We start from the raw sequence: 15,771 nt of genomic DNA on the forward strand, positions 1-15,771 counted from the left end.
ACAAACCGGGACGGTTAGGTGGATACCACAGTTTACCTGCTTGGCTCACACAGGTCCTGGGCCGGTCGCCTCGTCCCCCTGCCGTATTAGGTCACTTGCTCACTCCCTCGTTCATTCTTGAAGCATCTCTGAGCTACGGAGGGCACCTGGCCCTGTGCTGAGCACTTGCGTGGAACTGAGTGTGATCTTCCAGGCACCCCCTAGGCCAAGGGCTGGCAGGGAGTGGGGGGGTCAGGGGACACGATGGCAGACTCCACAGGACAGGAGCCATGTGGCCTGTGACCTCAGTTTTTTCCTATGAAGTAGGGGACTTCCGGGCTGGCCGTCTCTAAGGGGGCCCCAGGGCAGGGCCCCTTGGGTGGCTTGGCGGGTGGCGCTTGGCATTTCACTGGGACAGGCCAGGCTGCTCGTGAGCCATGCAGAGCCCTGGCCCCACAGAAGCGCCTCCCCCACCTGGGGGGAGACTGGGGGAGAGGCTCTGGGGTCCAGCCTGGGATCTCACTCACCTGTTTGCTGTCACCTAGGAAGCTGGCGTCACTGAACCCGGTGGGGCACAGAGGGTGGCCCACCCCCAACCCCAAGGTTTCGGCGGCGCCCGTGGCGAGCAGGGGCAGTAATAATTGGCAGCAGCCTGACAGGTGGCGAAGAGGCCGTGAGGGCAGCCCTTGGCTATTCCCGGGGATGTCACTGCAGGGACAGGGGCAGAACCGGCGCTGGGGGAGGGGGGGGGCAAGGCCAGGAGAGCCGCCCGGAGCTCAGCGAAGGGGCAGGGGGAGAGGGCGGCTGCAGACGTTCAAATCGAGTCCTCCAGGTCTGTGAGAAGCTGTCTCAAAAATCTGGATGGCGGGAGGCAGAGGTGAGGTCCCGAGGGCGGCACCCTAGAGAGCCCGAGCCCCCACCCCCCCCGCTGAGAGGGGTGCGAACGCCTCGCCCGTAGGGAGCCGAGAGGACTTGCCCCCAAGTGACAGCTGTGGGCCGGCCCCGACCTCGTCACTAGTCTGACACTTGGCACAAGGCCGAGGCTTCCCCCGCGTGGAGGCCGTCGGAACGGGTTCCCCTCCTGCGGTGAAGAGAGGCGACCCCTGCCCCGGGCGTTGGTGGTGGCCGAGAACGGTCCCATCACGGGAAGGGAAAGGCAACACCCGAGTGAAGATGGAAGGGGAGCGGGCACACCGACCCTCCCGCTCCGCCCACCGCCCCGTCGCCCCCCACCCCACTCCCGCGTGGGTGCCGGGGAGCGGTCCCCAGACGCGGCGCCTTTAAGGCGCGGCCGGGGGTGTGTCCGGCGCGCGGGGGGCCCGCCCCTGGGCGTGTCCGCCGCCGCCCCGCCCCCCGGGCTGGTAGCGGCGCGCGGGGAGGCGGCGCCCGCGCGGGCTCGGCGGCCGCTCGGCTGGCGGCGGCGCGGGCGGCTCGGCGGGCTCGGCGCCTCGTCTCCCTCGGGCGGCTGCCCCGCGCGCTGCCCCGCGCCCACGTGGGCGGCACGGCGATGGCCCGCGCCCCGCGCCGCGGCGGGCAGGCCGGCGGGGGGCGCCGCCGGCGGGCGCGGGCGGAGTGAGCCCGGGCCGCGCTCCCGCCCGCGGCCGGGCCGCCCGGGATGGCCGTGCCGCCGCTGCGCCGGGCGCTGCCGCTGCTGCTGCTGCTGCTGCTGCTGGCGGCGGGCGGCGCGGCGCTGGAGATCGGCCGCTTCGACCCGGAGCGCGGGCGCGGGCCGGCGCCGTGCCAGGCGGTGGAGATCCCCATGTGCCGCGGCATCGGCTACAACCTGACCCGCATGCCCAACCTGCTGGGCCACGAGTCGCAGCGCGAGGCGGCCGCCAAGCTGGACGAGTTCGCGCCGCTCGTGCAGTACGGCTGCCACGGGCACCTGCGCTTCTTCCTGTGCTCGCTCTACGCGCCCATGTGCACCGACCAGGTCTCGACGCCCATCCCCGCCTGCCGGCCCATGTGCGAGCAGGCGCGCCTGCGCTGCGCGCCCATCATGGAGCAGTTCAACTTCGGCTGGCCCGACTCCCTGGACTGCGCGCAGCTGCCCACGCGCAACGACCCGCACGCGCTCTGCATGGAGGCGCCCGAGAACGCCACGGCCGGCCCCGCCGAGCCGCACCGGGGCCTGGACATGCTGCCCGTGGCGCCGCGGCCCGCGCGGCCCCCCGGCGACGGCCCCGCGGGCGCGGGCGGCACCTGCGAGAACCCGGAGAAGTTCCAGTACGTGGAGAAGAGCCGCTCGTGCGCGCCGCGCTGCGGGCCGGGGGTCGAGGTGTTCTGGTCGCGGCGCGACAAGGACTTCGCGCTCGTCTGGATGGCCGTGTGGTCGGCGCTGTGCTTCTTCTCCACCGCCTTCACCGTGCTCACCTTCCTGCTGGAGCCCCACCGCTTCCAGTACCCCGAGCGCCCCATCATCTTCCTCTCCATGTGCTACAACGTCTACTCGCTGGCCTTCCTCATCCGGGCGGTGGCGGGGGCGCAGAGCGTGGCCTGCGACCAGGAGGCGGGGGCGCTCTACGTGATCCAGGAGGGCCTGGAGAACACGGGCTGCACGCTCGTCTTCCTGCTGCTCTACTACTTCGGCATGGCCAGCTCGCTCTGGTGGGTCGTCCTGACCCTCACCTGGTTCCTGGCGGCCGGCAAGAAATGGGGCCACGAGGCCATTGAGGCCCACGGCAGCTACTTCCACCTGGCGGCCTGGGGCTTGCCGGCCCTCAAGACCATCGTGATCCTGACGCTGCGCAAGGTGGCCGGGGACGAGCTGACGGGGCTCTGCTACGTGGCCAGCATGGACGCGGCGGCGCTCACGGGCTTCGTGCTCGTGCCGCTCTCCTGCTACCTGGTGCTCGGCACCAGCTTCCTCCTGACGGGCTTCGTGGCCCTCTTCCACATCCGCAAGATCATGAAGACGGGCGGCACCAACACCGAGAAGCTGGAGAAGCTCATGGTCAAGATCGGGGTCTTCTCCATCCTCTACACGGTGCCGGCCACCTGCGTCATCGTGTGCTACGTCTACGAACGCCTCAACATGGACTTCTGGCGCCTGCGGGCCACGGAGCAGCCGTGCACGGCGGCCACCGTGCCCGGGGGCCGGCGGGACTGCTCCCTGCGAGGGGGCTCGGTGCCCACCGTGGCTGTCTTTATGCTCAAAATCTTCATGTCGCTGGTGGTGGGCATCACCAGCGGAGTCTGGGTATGGAGCTCCAAGACTTTCCAGACCTGGCAGAGCCTGTGCCACCGCAAGATGGCAGCCGGCCGGGCCCGGGCGAAGGCCTGCAGGGCCCCCGGGGGCTACGGCCGTGGCACCCACTGCCACTACAAGGCCCCCACCGTGGTCTTGCACATGACTAAGACGGACCCTGCCCTGGAGAACCCCACGCACCTCTAGGGACGCAGGCGTGGGACCGGGCCGGCTGCGGCCCCCTCCTAGCCCTCCCCTTCCTGAAGAGACAGCTGACTAGCAGCTGCCCAGCTGTCAAGGTCAGGCAAGTGAGCGCGAGGGGCCGAGGACCAGGGCGAGGAGGCTGTCCTTCCACCCCTCACTTGCTCATTGAGGCTTTCGCCCCTACCCCCCACTATGGGGTGCTGGGTGGAGGGGGGGAGCTCTAGAGCCTGGCCCAGCCCCCCCTCCCCAGGGCCCTGGCGGTGGAGGAGGCGGCAGAGGGGAGCCTGGTCCAGCAGGGAGTTTATTTAATGATGTAATTTATTGTTGAGTTTCTCTGGAAGCTGTGATTGGAATAAACCCCCCGTGTGGCACTGCCGAGTCCTCTCTGGGTTGGGCAGGGGTGGGTAGGAAGGGTGGGGCCCTGGGGGAGTCTCTCTTAGGAGCAGAACTGGGAGTGGGTGCTGGGCTCAGCCCCAGATGCCCTTTCGCTGGCTCCCCCCGTCAGGAGGAAGCTCCCCGGTGGAACAGCTGTGTTTTGCCGGAACCCCAGCCTCTGAGGGTGTGCGTGTGTGTTCTTCTCACCTGTCTCAGCTCCTGTTGGCAACCTCTGCTTGTCAGTCCCTGAGGCCTGGCTCTGTGCTCCCACAGTGAGGCCGGGAGGCCTGCTGGGATACTCGTGGAGTCCCCGCCCCCCCTTCCCCCCACCTCCCCGCTGGCCCTGGGGAGTCTAGCTTGCTTGGGGCCTAAGGGCAAGTTTTCTGTATTCCAGATTTGGCTTTCTGTATTTGCATATCAAATGAGGGTGTCAGCGGGTGTCAACGTTGTCTCAAAGGTCCTCTCAAAAGCTCAGGAACTGCTTCTGCTGTCACCTTCGGGGAGGGGGGTGGGTCCCATCCTGCTGGCCCTGCCTGGGGCCTGGGGGCTGAGGCTGGAGTCTCACTTCCTTTGCCCCAAGATTGCTGTGGTATGGGCCCCACTCCTTGGGACTCCCCCCCCCCATATCTCTGGGTGGAGTGGAGCTGGGCTGGTATGTGAGCACCGGTTTGGGCTTGGAGATGGAGAGCCCTTTAGTGGGAATTGGGCCCCCAGCTCCTTCAGTACTGTGTCAGGATTTGAGGCGCTGATAGCAGCTGTGAGGAATGGGGCAGGGGCAGGTGCAGGGGAGTGGACATAGCTCCTTACTGGGGCAGATAACCTCACATACCTGTGTGCTGGGGAAGCCCAGGGCTGCTGGGACCTGTCCCTGTCTGTCTACCCTAAAGGTGCTGGGTGTGTGTGGCTGTCCTGGAGAACCCCCATTAGCCTGAGTCAGACCCCTGGGCTCCATCTTGGCCTCTGCTTTGGCCACTGTGACTCCAGTCAGGTGTTGGTCTAACAGAGCCAGCATTTGGTGTCAGCACCTAGAGGCCGCAAGGGTCCGCCCCTGCTGCTGGCCTCACTTTAGAGCCAAAGGAAGGGAGGAGCTCATGTGCCCAGGACTAACAGTCTTTATGGCAGTCGTACAGCTGAGCCCCCAAGCCCAGGATGGGGGCCCTCAGCAGGATTTCTTGGACCTATACCCACTACCAATCACACAGGGACAAGAGAGGAACCAGAGGAAAATCAAGTAGGTTGGGTGAAATTCCCTCCATGAATTGAAGAGATTAAGAGCTGTCCCCTTAAGGAGTTGGTGCCACCCTTTTGCATATGAAGTTCCTTGTATGTGGAACCCTCTCCTTTTTCCTTTCTCCCAATCTAAATCCTAACTCTCTCGCAGCACAAATCAAGTCACAGAGCCTTCTTTAACCAGTGAAGCCAAGCGACTTCATTGACTCAAGGGTCCTTGGGTGAGAATCAGAAGGAGCTTATTGAAGGTAATAAAGATCCCAAGTTGGGGCTGGGAGGGGGCCGTGGTTGCACTGAGCTGGGCACACAAGCCAAGTCTGCAGGGAGCAGAACTGAAGATGATGAGGGCAGGAGCAGCTGGAGCAAGAGGTGAGGAAGTTTTCCAGAGACCTCGGGAAAAGAAAGGCAAGTGATGTGTGTGTGGAGGGGGTGGTGTGTGTGCGGGGGAGGGGGGGGTGGACGGTGAACATTAAATGTGGCCCCAGTTCATCCCCATGACTTGCCTGTCGGTGGAAGGGAGTGTGTGTGGCAGGGTGCACTTGGCTGTGTTGAGCTCTGGAAAAGTCTGGTGGCTGGTAGGGGAGGTAGTGCAGTGGGAAGGACAGACTCCAAGGGAGGACCACTCCCTTGAGGCTGGGTTACTTCATATTAACCAGGACTTGGGAAGGAAGGCAGGGCCTGCCAGCTAAGGCTTCTCAGCTGGAAGACACTATGGAAAAGTCCCAGACCTTGGAGGAAAAGCAAGGGAACATATTTATTAAAGACCTTTACAAAAGCCCTCCAATTTGATCCTCCTGTCCCCATTTTACAGATCAGTGTGACTCAACATCACACAGCCTGTGGGTTTGAGGCAGAGGCTCGGAATTGAACCCAAATCTGCCTCTAGTGCTTTTGTGGTTTCTACCACGCAAGTGGGTCTGGTCCCTCTTCCTCTCCTGGTCATTGTGTGAGGAACAGCAGGATGTTACATCCAGGGTGTTATAACCTAGGGAGACTTGATCCAGAGAAGCTGGGCAAAGTGAGTGGGGGAAGAGACCAAAGCCATTCCCACTGCTGAGCCTCCCCCCCAAAAAAGAAAGTTCCAAAGCCAAACAAAAAAACCTCAGAAACCAGTGTCTGCATGTGCCTTGTGCCCTTGGCCCTCCCCTCAGCCTTGGAGCCCAAGCATCTGGATCTTTGAGTGCTGTGTGTGGGTGCCACTGCAGGCGGCTGAGCCTGTCTGCGTGGGTCTGAGCTTGTGCATGGTAGTGGCCAAGTTAACAGAACTCCTTAGGCCTGACCTCACAGTCAATGCCTGTTCCAGTTCACAGGAGCCAGGAGGGGTATCTCGGCTGAAGACAGGTTAGGTCTTGAAGAGGCTTTGGAAAGGAGAGGGGGTGCTAGCAGCTACCCTCACTCCCCAAGGAGTCCCACACTCAAAGAGGAAGCCCATAGTTCCCTCAGTCACAGCCTCAGTTGCCAGGGTGGCCTCCTTCCCAGCTTGTCACTCAGTATCCTGCCAAGGACATCTTGGCTCCATGGCAGGTTGAAAACATTGTTTCCTAGTGGACGAGTACCTCTTCTTAAGAGGGGCTACTTTGAAATCCAGATACCACCTTACTCTACCCAACCACCCGTCTTCCCAAGACCAGGGACAAGGGAAAGGTCTCAGTGGACTCTCATATATAATGACACTCTTGTCGTGGGGGACTAAGTTCTCTTGGTGTTCTTGTACTCACATGAGACGGTAATAGCTCTCTTCTCCCTATTTGCAGTTATCAACCAAAGGGAGTGGGAAGGAATGGCCGAGAGTTGCAAGGATCAGGATACACAGGCGCACAGGCACAAAGGAAGAGACCCAGGACTGTAGGGGCATGACCTGGAGTGCACATGCTAGTCGACTCCCATTTGACCTTGGAGCAAATTGGCCTTCTCCCCTGCAGGACTCAAAGTTCCTATCAAGCGCTCAGCATAGGCACTTGCTCAAAGCACACGCTTGCCAAGATCACAAAATCAATCAGTGGCAGAATCTGCATCCAGAGCTCCAGGTTTTTCTTCAGATGTTCCATCTAACCTTGTGCTGCCTGCAGTTTAGTTGGTAAGGACCTGGCTGGTTTCTTAGTACCAAGGGATCACAGCAGCGGCTCAGTGAAGCTCTCACTTCCTTAGTCAGGCTGCCACCCAGCAGTTATTTACTATCCTTTCAATTACCCCAGCAAGAAAAAATAAAGGAAGACATACATAAAACTTAGGTGGGCCACATGGTTTAACTGTTGACGCTCAACCCATGGGAATTCATTATACTTTCATTTTGTGTTTAAAATCGTCCTGAAAGTTTTTAAAAATATCAATAGCTTACTCAAAATTGAGTCCCGTAAGGATTACATAAATTCCCACAGTGAAGCATGAAAAATTAGTTTCCCCTCATTCTTAGAAGCTTCGAATGTTTCACTATTTTTTCCTGGGTTTTACATGGAGATAAGGCCAGGAGATGAATCTCACATGTGGTTAGAAAGACTAAGCAAGGGGTCCTCTCAGTCCTGACACCAAGCCTTCACAGGAGAACCGGCTCCGGGCGTCAAGGGCTCCTCAGTGGAGAGCAGTGAGGGGCTGCACTGTCCACTACCACCCCCGAGAGCACAAAGAATGATTCACCAGATTGTTTCTTCTTTATAAACACAAGTACATAATGTTTATTTGAAATTCCAATTTATTACAAGTTCATCCTTTAATGGGGCCTTTCCTCCTTAAAGACAATTTAAAAAGCAACAAACAATTCAGATGTCACTGGAGTGAAAACAAGGATTCTCACTATTGACAAGAACAGACTGGATCTAGGATAAGAGGTGGGGGAAGGATGGGTGGCTGGGCTGATGAAACTGGACTGTCAGTGCCAACTCCAAGCCTGCAGAAGGGATGATAAACCTCCCCACCAGTCACTGGAGCAAATTTCCAAAGTCCTTGGGCAAGGAGGATGGGGAAGAGACAGGGACCACACCTTGAAGTTTAATATTAGACACTTTATTCTCAAATTCTGAGTTACAATCCCCTTGGACTTCTTTTCCTTTAATTTAAATAGGTACAGAAGAACTTAGGAGCTCCAATTTTCCAAATTCAAAGTTGATAGAAAATAAAATATTAAACCCTGTTTTGTATTTTTATCAAAATCTGCAATAAAAGGGAAAGAAGACTACAAAGTTTTGCCTAAATATCACTAGTGCTAGACTGGTTGAGGGAAGAGGTTCTCTGAGTTTCTCCTCTGCTCCTTGCCCCACCTCCTATTGACACGGACAATCAAAATATTCAGGTTCTCAACAAGTTCCAAATGTAAGGCCAGAATGGGCATGGGAAGCAGCTGGAGTGGATAGAAGAGGCAAAAACAGCCACCATGGTGGGCAAAGGGGACACCCTTCCCTCAACCAGACCCAACTGCTTGCCTTGACGAGCCTCCACCCAACTTCTCTGAAGGAGAAATGATGGGCTGAGGGAGAAGATGGGGGGAAAGTAAAGCAAACACGTTATCATATAAACTGTACTGTACATGTGCCAAAGCAAGATGAGAAGTATTTTACAAGATGTTCTTTATACAATATCACTGCCGAAACAAGTAACTTGTAATAGCTAGAAAAGTCAATTTAAAAAAAATTAAACATTTAAATTCTTCCTGCTTTTCTTCTGCTCCCCTAAGAGCTTGTCTGGTATGTGGGTGAGCTGGGCTCCAACACCCCGCTGGCCAGATCAATCCAAAGTAAAGATTATATGCATGATTATAAGCAGGACCCCAGTCTCTAAGTGAAGTGCCTTAGTTTTTTGTTTTTGTTTTTTGAGGGCGTGAGGTGGTGAGGGGTGGGTAAAGGTTTTCACAAAGAAAGGGAGGAATATTCAGGAATGGCTCCAGGAAATGTCCCTTCACTCTGCCAAGATCAACTCAAAAGACCATTACTGTTTCATGATGCTGGTGAATAGAGAATTCTGTATGGCACTCACTGATACCGCCACCTGAGAGGGAGAAGGAGGAAGAGACAGAGCATGGGCTTAAAGAAACAAGTTATATATAAATATAGACTGGAAAAAAAAAAAAAAATCAACACTGTCTTCCCAATTGGCCTGATTACTCTTGATCCTTCTATGTATGCAGCATTCCCTCCCCTGGAGACCAGAGTGACTTGGCACTGGAGGTGGTGGTCAAAGTGGGAGGGACCTTGGGAAAGAAGAGAAAGGCAGTGGGTTCACAAGAAAAGCCATATACCCCACACAGCAGGAGAATGCCGGACTCTTCCTGGAAACTCTGAAGAAAGGTGGGTTAAGGTCCTCTTCTGCCCATAAGCTTTCTAGGCAGAGACCATCAACCCAATACCAGACTCGCCAAAGAGCTTTGCTTGAAGAAGGCCCCAAAGGGAGTTTTAGAAAAACAGCACAAGCTTGAGATGACGGGCATTTCTGAGCTTCCTGTGAATGCCTCCCTTCCAAGTTCTTTTGCAATTTTCCTCTCTTGCCTCTCCCTCACCTGTCCTTTGCCTTCTTCTTCTATTCCCACAACCTCAGCTCCCTTACCAGGGCCCTGCTTCTTTATTTCTTCTGTCTTCGTCCTCTGGACTGTCCAACGGGCTCTGGCTCACTGTCCCCTTCGTCTTCAGCAAGCCGGTCAGGAAACTTCTTGCGTTTCCTGCGGACATATGGGTGGCCAGGAAGGTGTTTGTGCAACAGAGCCACCAGACACTGTTCTGTCTTCACCATACAGTTTAGCACATGGCTACCACGGCAGTTGTAAAGCTCAGCATTGATAAATACTTGTTTCATGTCTGTGAGAAACTCCTGCACAGAGCGGTAGCTCCCACAGGAGCATTTGTTCTGCATTGTCTGAAAGTCCATGGGGTGGGTAATCACATCATAGTAGTCTTCAGCCTCATCTCTGGTCACAGGCTCCCTGTGAAGAAGAACCAAATGAAGATATTAGCACAGCTTTGAATGCAACTGAGAAAAACTTTGTCAAATCACCAGCCCCAGACTGCCCACACCTGCTGGCATCAGTCATCCTGCAGACATAGAGATCTGTTCACTTTGTCCTAAGATTTATCCCTACTACTAACACATGTCCTGAAAGGAAAGGGATCAGGGTAGTGTCTAGGCGTTCAGCTTGGAACACCTAGAATAGAGTCAGCTGCCCTATTTGAGCACTCTCAGAACTTACCAGGTTGACACCAGCCCCTTGGGCTTGGGGACACAGAGCTCACCTGAAAGGCCAACTGAAGCGGTACTTCACAATTTTATGGAGGATATCTTCACACTTCTGCAGCTCCAGGCTTTGTCTCCTGGAGCTTCGCTTAGTCTGAAGCACCTGGCACCAAAGAATAAAGACATGTTATTACAGGTTCACCAAGAGAGGAAGAAGAGTAGATGGGGACAGGAAATGTGTACATCTGCAGAAAAGAACAAAAACAAAACAAAATAGAAGACAAAAAGAAAGAGTTCAACTATTTTCTCACAGCAGACACAGTCAAGGTTCATCTGACATGCTAGTCAGAGAGAACTCTCAGCCCTGGAGGCAGGAATTTTCCAATCAGCCCTTCTTCCTCCCTGGTGGATAGTGGTCAAAGAAGCAGAAGGCAAATAGCAGCTGCCATATTGTTATCGTCCTGCTATGGGTCAGCTAGAGAGGGCCACTGTCAACAGAACCTAGCCCTCTGAGAGCAAATGGGATTATCGTGATACCCTGGATGCGTATAAACATGTAACTGCAGAACCAGAGGGGTTGGACCACCAGCAGCCAAGGGTATTGAGGCGTGGGGTGTCTCAGTCAAGGCAGAAAAGCAAGAGGTGCAATTCCCTTCCTGGGCTCTTCCATTGAAAGCATGTGGGAACTAAATGGCCAAGGAGAAAAGGGGTGGGGCCTCTCTTCCAGGGAGCCCTAATAAGCTGTGACTCACAGCAGTAAGAGCCACAGGATTGAAGGGGTTATGGCTGGGCAAGCAGAAGGTTCGTTTAATGTCTTAGATCTCCTTAGTGGCTTGCTTTATATCCTAACCAACCTCCAAAACCAATCTGATCTGTCAAAACAAACACATTTTTGAGAGTCCTTTTCAGTTCTTTAAAGCTCAAGTGAAATCTGAAGCAAAACCACCAGAATGACATTGGTTGAGGAGCAGAAGGAAGGGTAACGTCCCACCCATAACAACTGTTGACAAAAGAGCAAACAGTAAGTGAGGCTCCAGCATTATTGACATTCCCACAGCAGAGACCCAACCCCTCTGAGCCCACTGGAGACACATGGATACTATTTTAAAATCCTCCACAAGTTGCAGGCTGCCTGCTAACTGAAGGAGACGATGTTTGTAGGCTATAGCAAGGGAATGCCGGACATAGCTGTTCCTGGAGGGCCTGCTGCCTCTGCCTACAGGCCCACCCATCTGCCTCATCGGTCTCCAAAGTGGGGAGGCTCCCACCTGTTGTCTAATGATTTCCTAATGTGGGGGTGGGGAAACAGGAGAAATAGAAAGGTTAGTAGGGAGGATGATACATATTTCTTACTAGCTCATCAACCTCAGCGTCCTCCACAGGTGGTGCCTTCGGCCGAGACCTCCTGGTAGGATGCGACTTCTTACCTGGTCGTCGACCTGGCCTTGCCACAGGGGGGATAATGCCCTGCTTACCCCGGATAGTCTTTCGAGGTCTCACTGAAATATAAAAATATGGGTTCAGAGCAGAACAGCTGAGGATGAAGGGGAACATGAATATGGGATGGGAGACGGGTGAGGGGATTAATTTGGACAAGCAAAGCAATGGTTTCCTTAGGTTCACTCAGGAAAATAAGGTTCTCTTGCTATTTATCTCATACTCTTAAGAGGACACTGAAGCTTTTCTTTTAAAAGGTAGCAGTAGGGAAGCGAATGTGGTTCAACCCCCTGGGCACCTGCCTACCACATGGTAGGTCCTGGGTTCAGGTCCCAGTATATCCTTAAGAAAAAAAGAAGACAAGCTTAGATGCTGCCTCCTACAACAAGCAGATGCCACCTGTCAGCAGAAGCCACAGCCTGTGGGGAGCCTGTGGCTCAGGCTGCTGGGCACTCGCCTCTCATGTGGGAGGTCCCAGGTTTGGTTCCCAGTGCCTCCTGGAGAAGGCGACAAACAATGAGCAGACAGACAAGAGCAAGAGAACCGTCTGGGTGGGGGTGTGGGGAAGAGACAAAGAAAAATAAATCTTAAAAGAAAAAAGAGGTGGCAGTAGTAAATAAAGAATGGATACCTTTTACCAACTGCCAAAATCCTTTTAAGAGTCTCTTCAAAAGGTCAATTATTTCAGTACTTCCTTCCTCTATCCCCACCCTGTTCAGTGACACCCAGGAATGAGACCCTTGAAGGAATTCATTGCAAACTCACTTACTCAGAATGAGAAGCCATTTGCTAATAATTAGTCTGCCTGGAATTCCTATAGCCCAAACCAACCTCACAAAGTGTACATAACTCATCTCTGAGACAGAATGTGCTGTTAAATAGACCCTGTTTCATAACCCCCAGAGTATCCTACGCTCACCATCCCAGTCTTTTCAGAAAGGCTGATATTAATGTGAAAAGTCAAAAGCTTCCTTCCTTGCATTTCTGAAAATCACAGCCAGTGAGTCAGGCCACTTCCATAAGAACTCTGCCCAGGAACCCCAAAGAGAGAATAAAGAATACAAAGGTGGGCAGCGGTTGTGGCTCAACTGGTAGAGCATCCGCCTACCATCTAGGAGGTCCAGGGTTCAATTTTCAGGGAGTCCTGACCCATGTGGTGAGCTGGCACATGTGCAGTGCTGCCGTGCACAAGGAGTGCCGTGCCACGCAGGAGTGTCTCCCATGTAGGGGAGCCCCATGCACAAGGAGTGCACCCTGCATGGAGAGCCGCCCCATGCAAAAAAAGCGCAGCCTGCCCAGGAGTGGTGCTGCACACATGGAGAGCTGATGCAGCAAGATGACGCAACCAGGGAAGTGGACTTGGCCCAGTGGTTAGGGCATCTGTCTACCACATGGGAGGTCCGTGGTTCAAACCCCGGGCCTCCTTGACCCGTGTGGAGCTGGCCCATGCGCAGTGCTGATGCGCGCAAGGAGTGCCGTGCCAGGCAGCGGTGTCCCCCACATAGGGGAGCCCCACATGCAAAGAGTGCGCCCTGTAAGGAGAGTCGCCCAGCACGAAAGAAAGTGCAGCCTGCGCAGGAATGGCACCGCACACAAAAGAAAGTGCAGCCTGCGCAGGAATGGCACCGCACACATGGAGAGCTGACATATCAATTAAAAGAGACAGATTCCCGTGCCGCTGACAACAACAGAAGCGGACAAAAAAGAACACGCAGCAAATGGACACAGAGAACAGACAACTGGGGGGTGGGGAGGAAGGGGAGAGAAATAAATAATAATAATTAAAAAAATAAACTTATTAAAAAAAAAAGATGACACAACCAAAAAAAAGCAAAAGTTTCTCAGTGCCACATGACAAGAATGCAAGCGGACACATAAGAACACACAACAAATGGAGAGAGAGAGCAAACAAGAGGCAGGAAGGGAAGAGAATAAAATAAATCTTAAAAAAAAAAAAAGAATACAAAGGCCACTGAGACTACTCGCATCTCAGGTGCTCAACATCAGACAAACCAATGATCCTCAATATATTTTCAGTGAGCAATGCTCTGAAGGGACTAACTCAAGTTCATTAAACAAATTTTCCATAACCTTTCCTTGCTCACACCCTAGGAAATAGGGAGGTGACATATGGTCAGAAATGGGGATTGAGAGGTAATGATACAAAAAAAATAGACAATGTTTTACATTCTATCTCAGGACCATGATAACCCTTCCTTTGCTATTTTAGGGTTTCTTGCTAGGCTGGTGAAAGAGCGAAAAGCTGATTCCAAAGATGTAGCTTGAGATGCTAGGAACAGCTACCAGCCCAATGCCTGGAGGTGCATTAGGGAACAACATCCTTGGTGACATAATAGGTGGAGTAGACAAAGGGTTCTGAAATACCATAAATTTCCTAGATCCTTCTCCAGATCCATGGAACCTGGAGGGGGATTAATTCTTTGGAAAGAGAGCAAAACATGGAAGTGAAAACAATCACTGGTTTGAACATGAAACAATCGATACATTGCTATATTCAGAATCTGTTCCGGAACAAATGGATGTCCAAATCATTACTGTGTAGTCAATAGATGAGGGTTTCTTTGTAACGCAGGATTAATGGACTCCCTGTTCACTTACCCTAAGATACTAGAAAAGTCATGTCTAGTGAACAAATAAAAGGAGGCCCAGCGGAAATGGGAGAAATGAAGTCATTCCAAATGATCACCCTGAAGGAAGATGGGGTAGATGTGGGAGGAGAGGACCTTTGGTAAGGCTCAAGACAGCACCATTGTAGTTAAGAAAGTGGTCATGCCAAACATATTCCCTCTCTCCTTTCATCAAGTATGGTCATACAGAGCTGCTACAGGTCTTGGAAAATGTACCATCTCTTCAAAGGCTCAGCAAAACCTTCACCTATGGTTTCTTTTCTACTTACCTATAAAGAAGGGTATGTTTCAGAAGGACCAAGTGTTAAAAGGCTACATTGTAAGTGTTAAAAGGCTACATTGGAGGACTTTAACTAGAAAGATAACATTCTCAAAGACACATGAAAAAATGGACACAAAAGAATAAGTGTCAATGAAGGTGCAAAAATGATACAGCCTTTTTTCCCCCACTGGCATCTAGTGAGAACAGAGCTGAACCTTCCTAACAAACTTTAAGCATAAGCCAGGGAAATACAGTCTTTTCTTTTCAAATTAGCAAAGCAACTGGTTCCCTGCACCTACAGGGAAAAGAAAAATTACTGTAACCAAAAAGAAAAAAAATAACATCTGACAGCAGCACTGCACAAAAGGTCAAAAGAACTGTTAGGAAATGGCAATGGCCTAGATCTGCCTTATGCATTTTCTCCACACAATGAGGGGGTTCAGAACCAGCAGGCCTGTCATGAACATACTTGGCCTTAAATTCCACTGAGTCTTACAGTGAATGGATGTGCTATAGATTAATACTATTCAGATCAAGCCATTCACCTCCTATTAGGAAGGTGGTTAAATGGTATCTTGAAAGACCAATTTGAAAATATAGCATGTGAGTCACCCCACAGCCACGACATATGTCAAACTAGCAAGACCGCAAGATGGCGACACTGATTAATCTAAGGCCAACCCAGTCATTCCAAGTCAGCTCAGGAGACTGGGACGTTAACTAAAAAGGCAACCTGAATACTTACATCGCAAACCAGCCACCTCATAATCTTCCTCCTCCTCCTCTTCCTCCTCTTCTTCCTCTGAATCACTCTCATCATCTTTGCCATCCTCAGAGGCAGATTCTTCGGTATAATTTCTATGAGGAAAAAAAAGCATGGTTGTGGCCCAATGTAGCCCTAAGAAGGGCTAATGTACCACAAGGAACCTGGAAACTTTTTTCTCTTCACAGGCTAGATACATCTGACGACAAGGGGAGGGAACCTGAATCCAGGTTCAGAATGAAAACCTTAGCTTCAACAACACAGCTCCACCAGGCCCCAAATGGTTTGAACAAGACACCAATGGCAAGGGAAATCAAAACCAAAACACAACCCTGCCCCTCACCACACAAAACAATACAAAACACTATGCCTTTTGTCTCACAAAAAGAGCCAGATAATTAACAATTCAGATATTTAAAGTTGTCCCAACTCTAGAGTGAGCTGAAAGGATAAACAGAGACCTGACAGGTGTTACTCCACCTTGATGGCACCCTTCCAGGAGCTGAAACAGCTTGCAGATGACTTTAACATC

At 53.1% G+C, this 15,771-nt stretch overlaps 2 protein-coding genes across 4 annotated transcripts in view; one reads left to right on the top strand and one right to left on the bottom strand.

The window, feature by feature from the left end:
• The first annotated feature begins 1,594 nt into the window (after nucleotides 1–1,594).
• FZD9 (frizzled class receptor 9) lies at nucleotides 1,595–3,741 on the top strand. The gene has a single exon (XM_004452133.3). The coding sequence runs from the start codon at nucleotides 1,595–1,597 to the stop codon at nucleotides 3,371–3,373; it is 1,779 nt and encodes a 592-aa protein (XP_004452190.2). The 3' UTR covers nucleotides 3,374–3,741.
• Nucleotides 3,742–7,616: 3,875 nt separating this feature from the next.
• The window catches only part of BAZ1B (bromodomain adjacent to zinc finger domain 1B), a 77,617-nt gene continuing 69,462 nt past the window's right edge, over nucleotides 7,617–15,771 (bottom strand). For 2 of the 3 annotated variants that reach the window (XM_058285923.2, XM_058285924.2), the window contains 4 exons: nucleotides 15,222–15,334; nucleotides 11,483–11,628; nucleotides 10,189–10,292; nucleotides 7,617–9,881 (listed from right to left, as the gene is read on the bottom strand). In XM_058285923.2, the coding sequence (XP_058141906.1) occupies nucleotides 9,524–9,881; nucleotides 10,189–10,292; nucleotides 11,483–11,628; nucleotides 15,222–15,334 (721 nt within the window). In that variant the 3' untranslated portion in view covers nucleotides 7,617–9,523. The remainder of the gene's footprint in view (nucleotides 9,882–10,188; nucleotides 10,293–11,482; nucleotides 11,629–15,221; nucleotides 15,335–15,771) is intronic. The other variant, XM_071211177.1, reaches the window with a different exon arrangement.

This window comes from Dasypus novemcinctus, chromosome 23 (assembly GCF_030445035.2).
Source record: "Dasypus novemcinctus isolate mDasNov1 chromosome 23, mDasNov1.1.hap2, whole genome shotgun sequence".
NCBI classification, from domain to species: Eukaryota; Metazoa; Chordata; class Mammalia; order Cingulata; family Dasypodidae; genus Dasypus; species Dasypus novemcinctus.

What these genes read in the sequence shown, in the direction of transcription:
- FZD9 (XM_004452133.3), top strand. Translation starts at nt 1,595, where the DNA reads ATGGCCGTGCCGCCGCTGCGCCGGGCGCTGCCGCTGCTGCTGCTGCTG.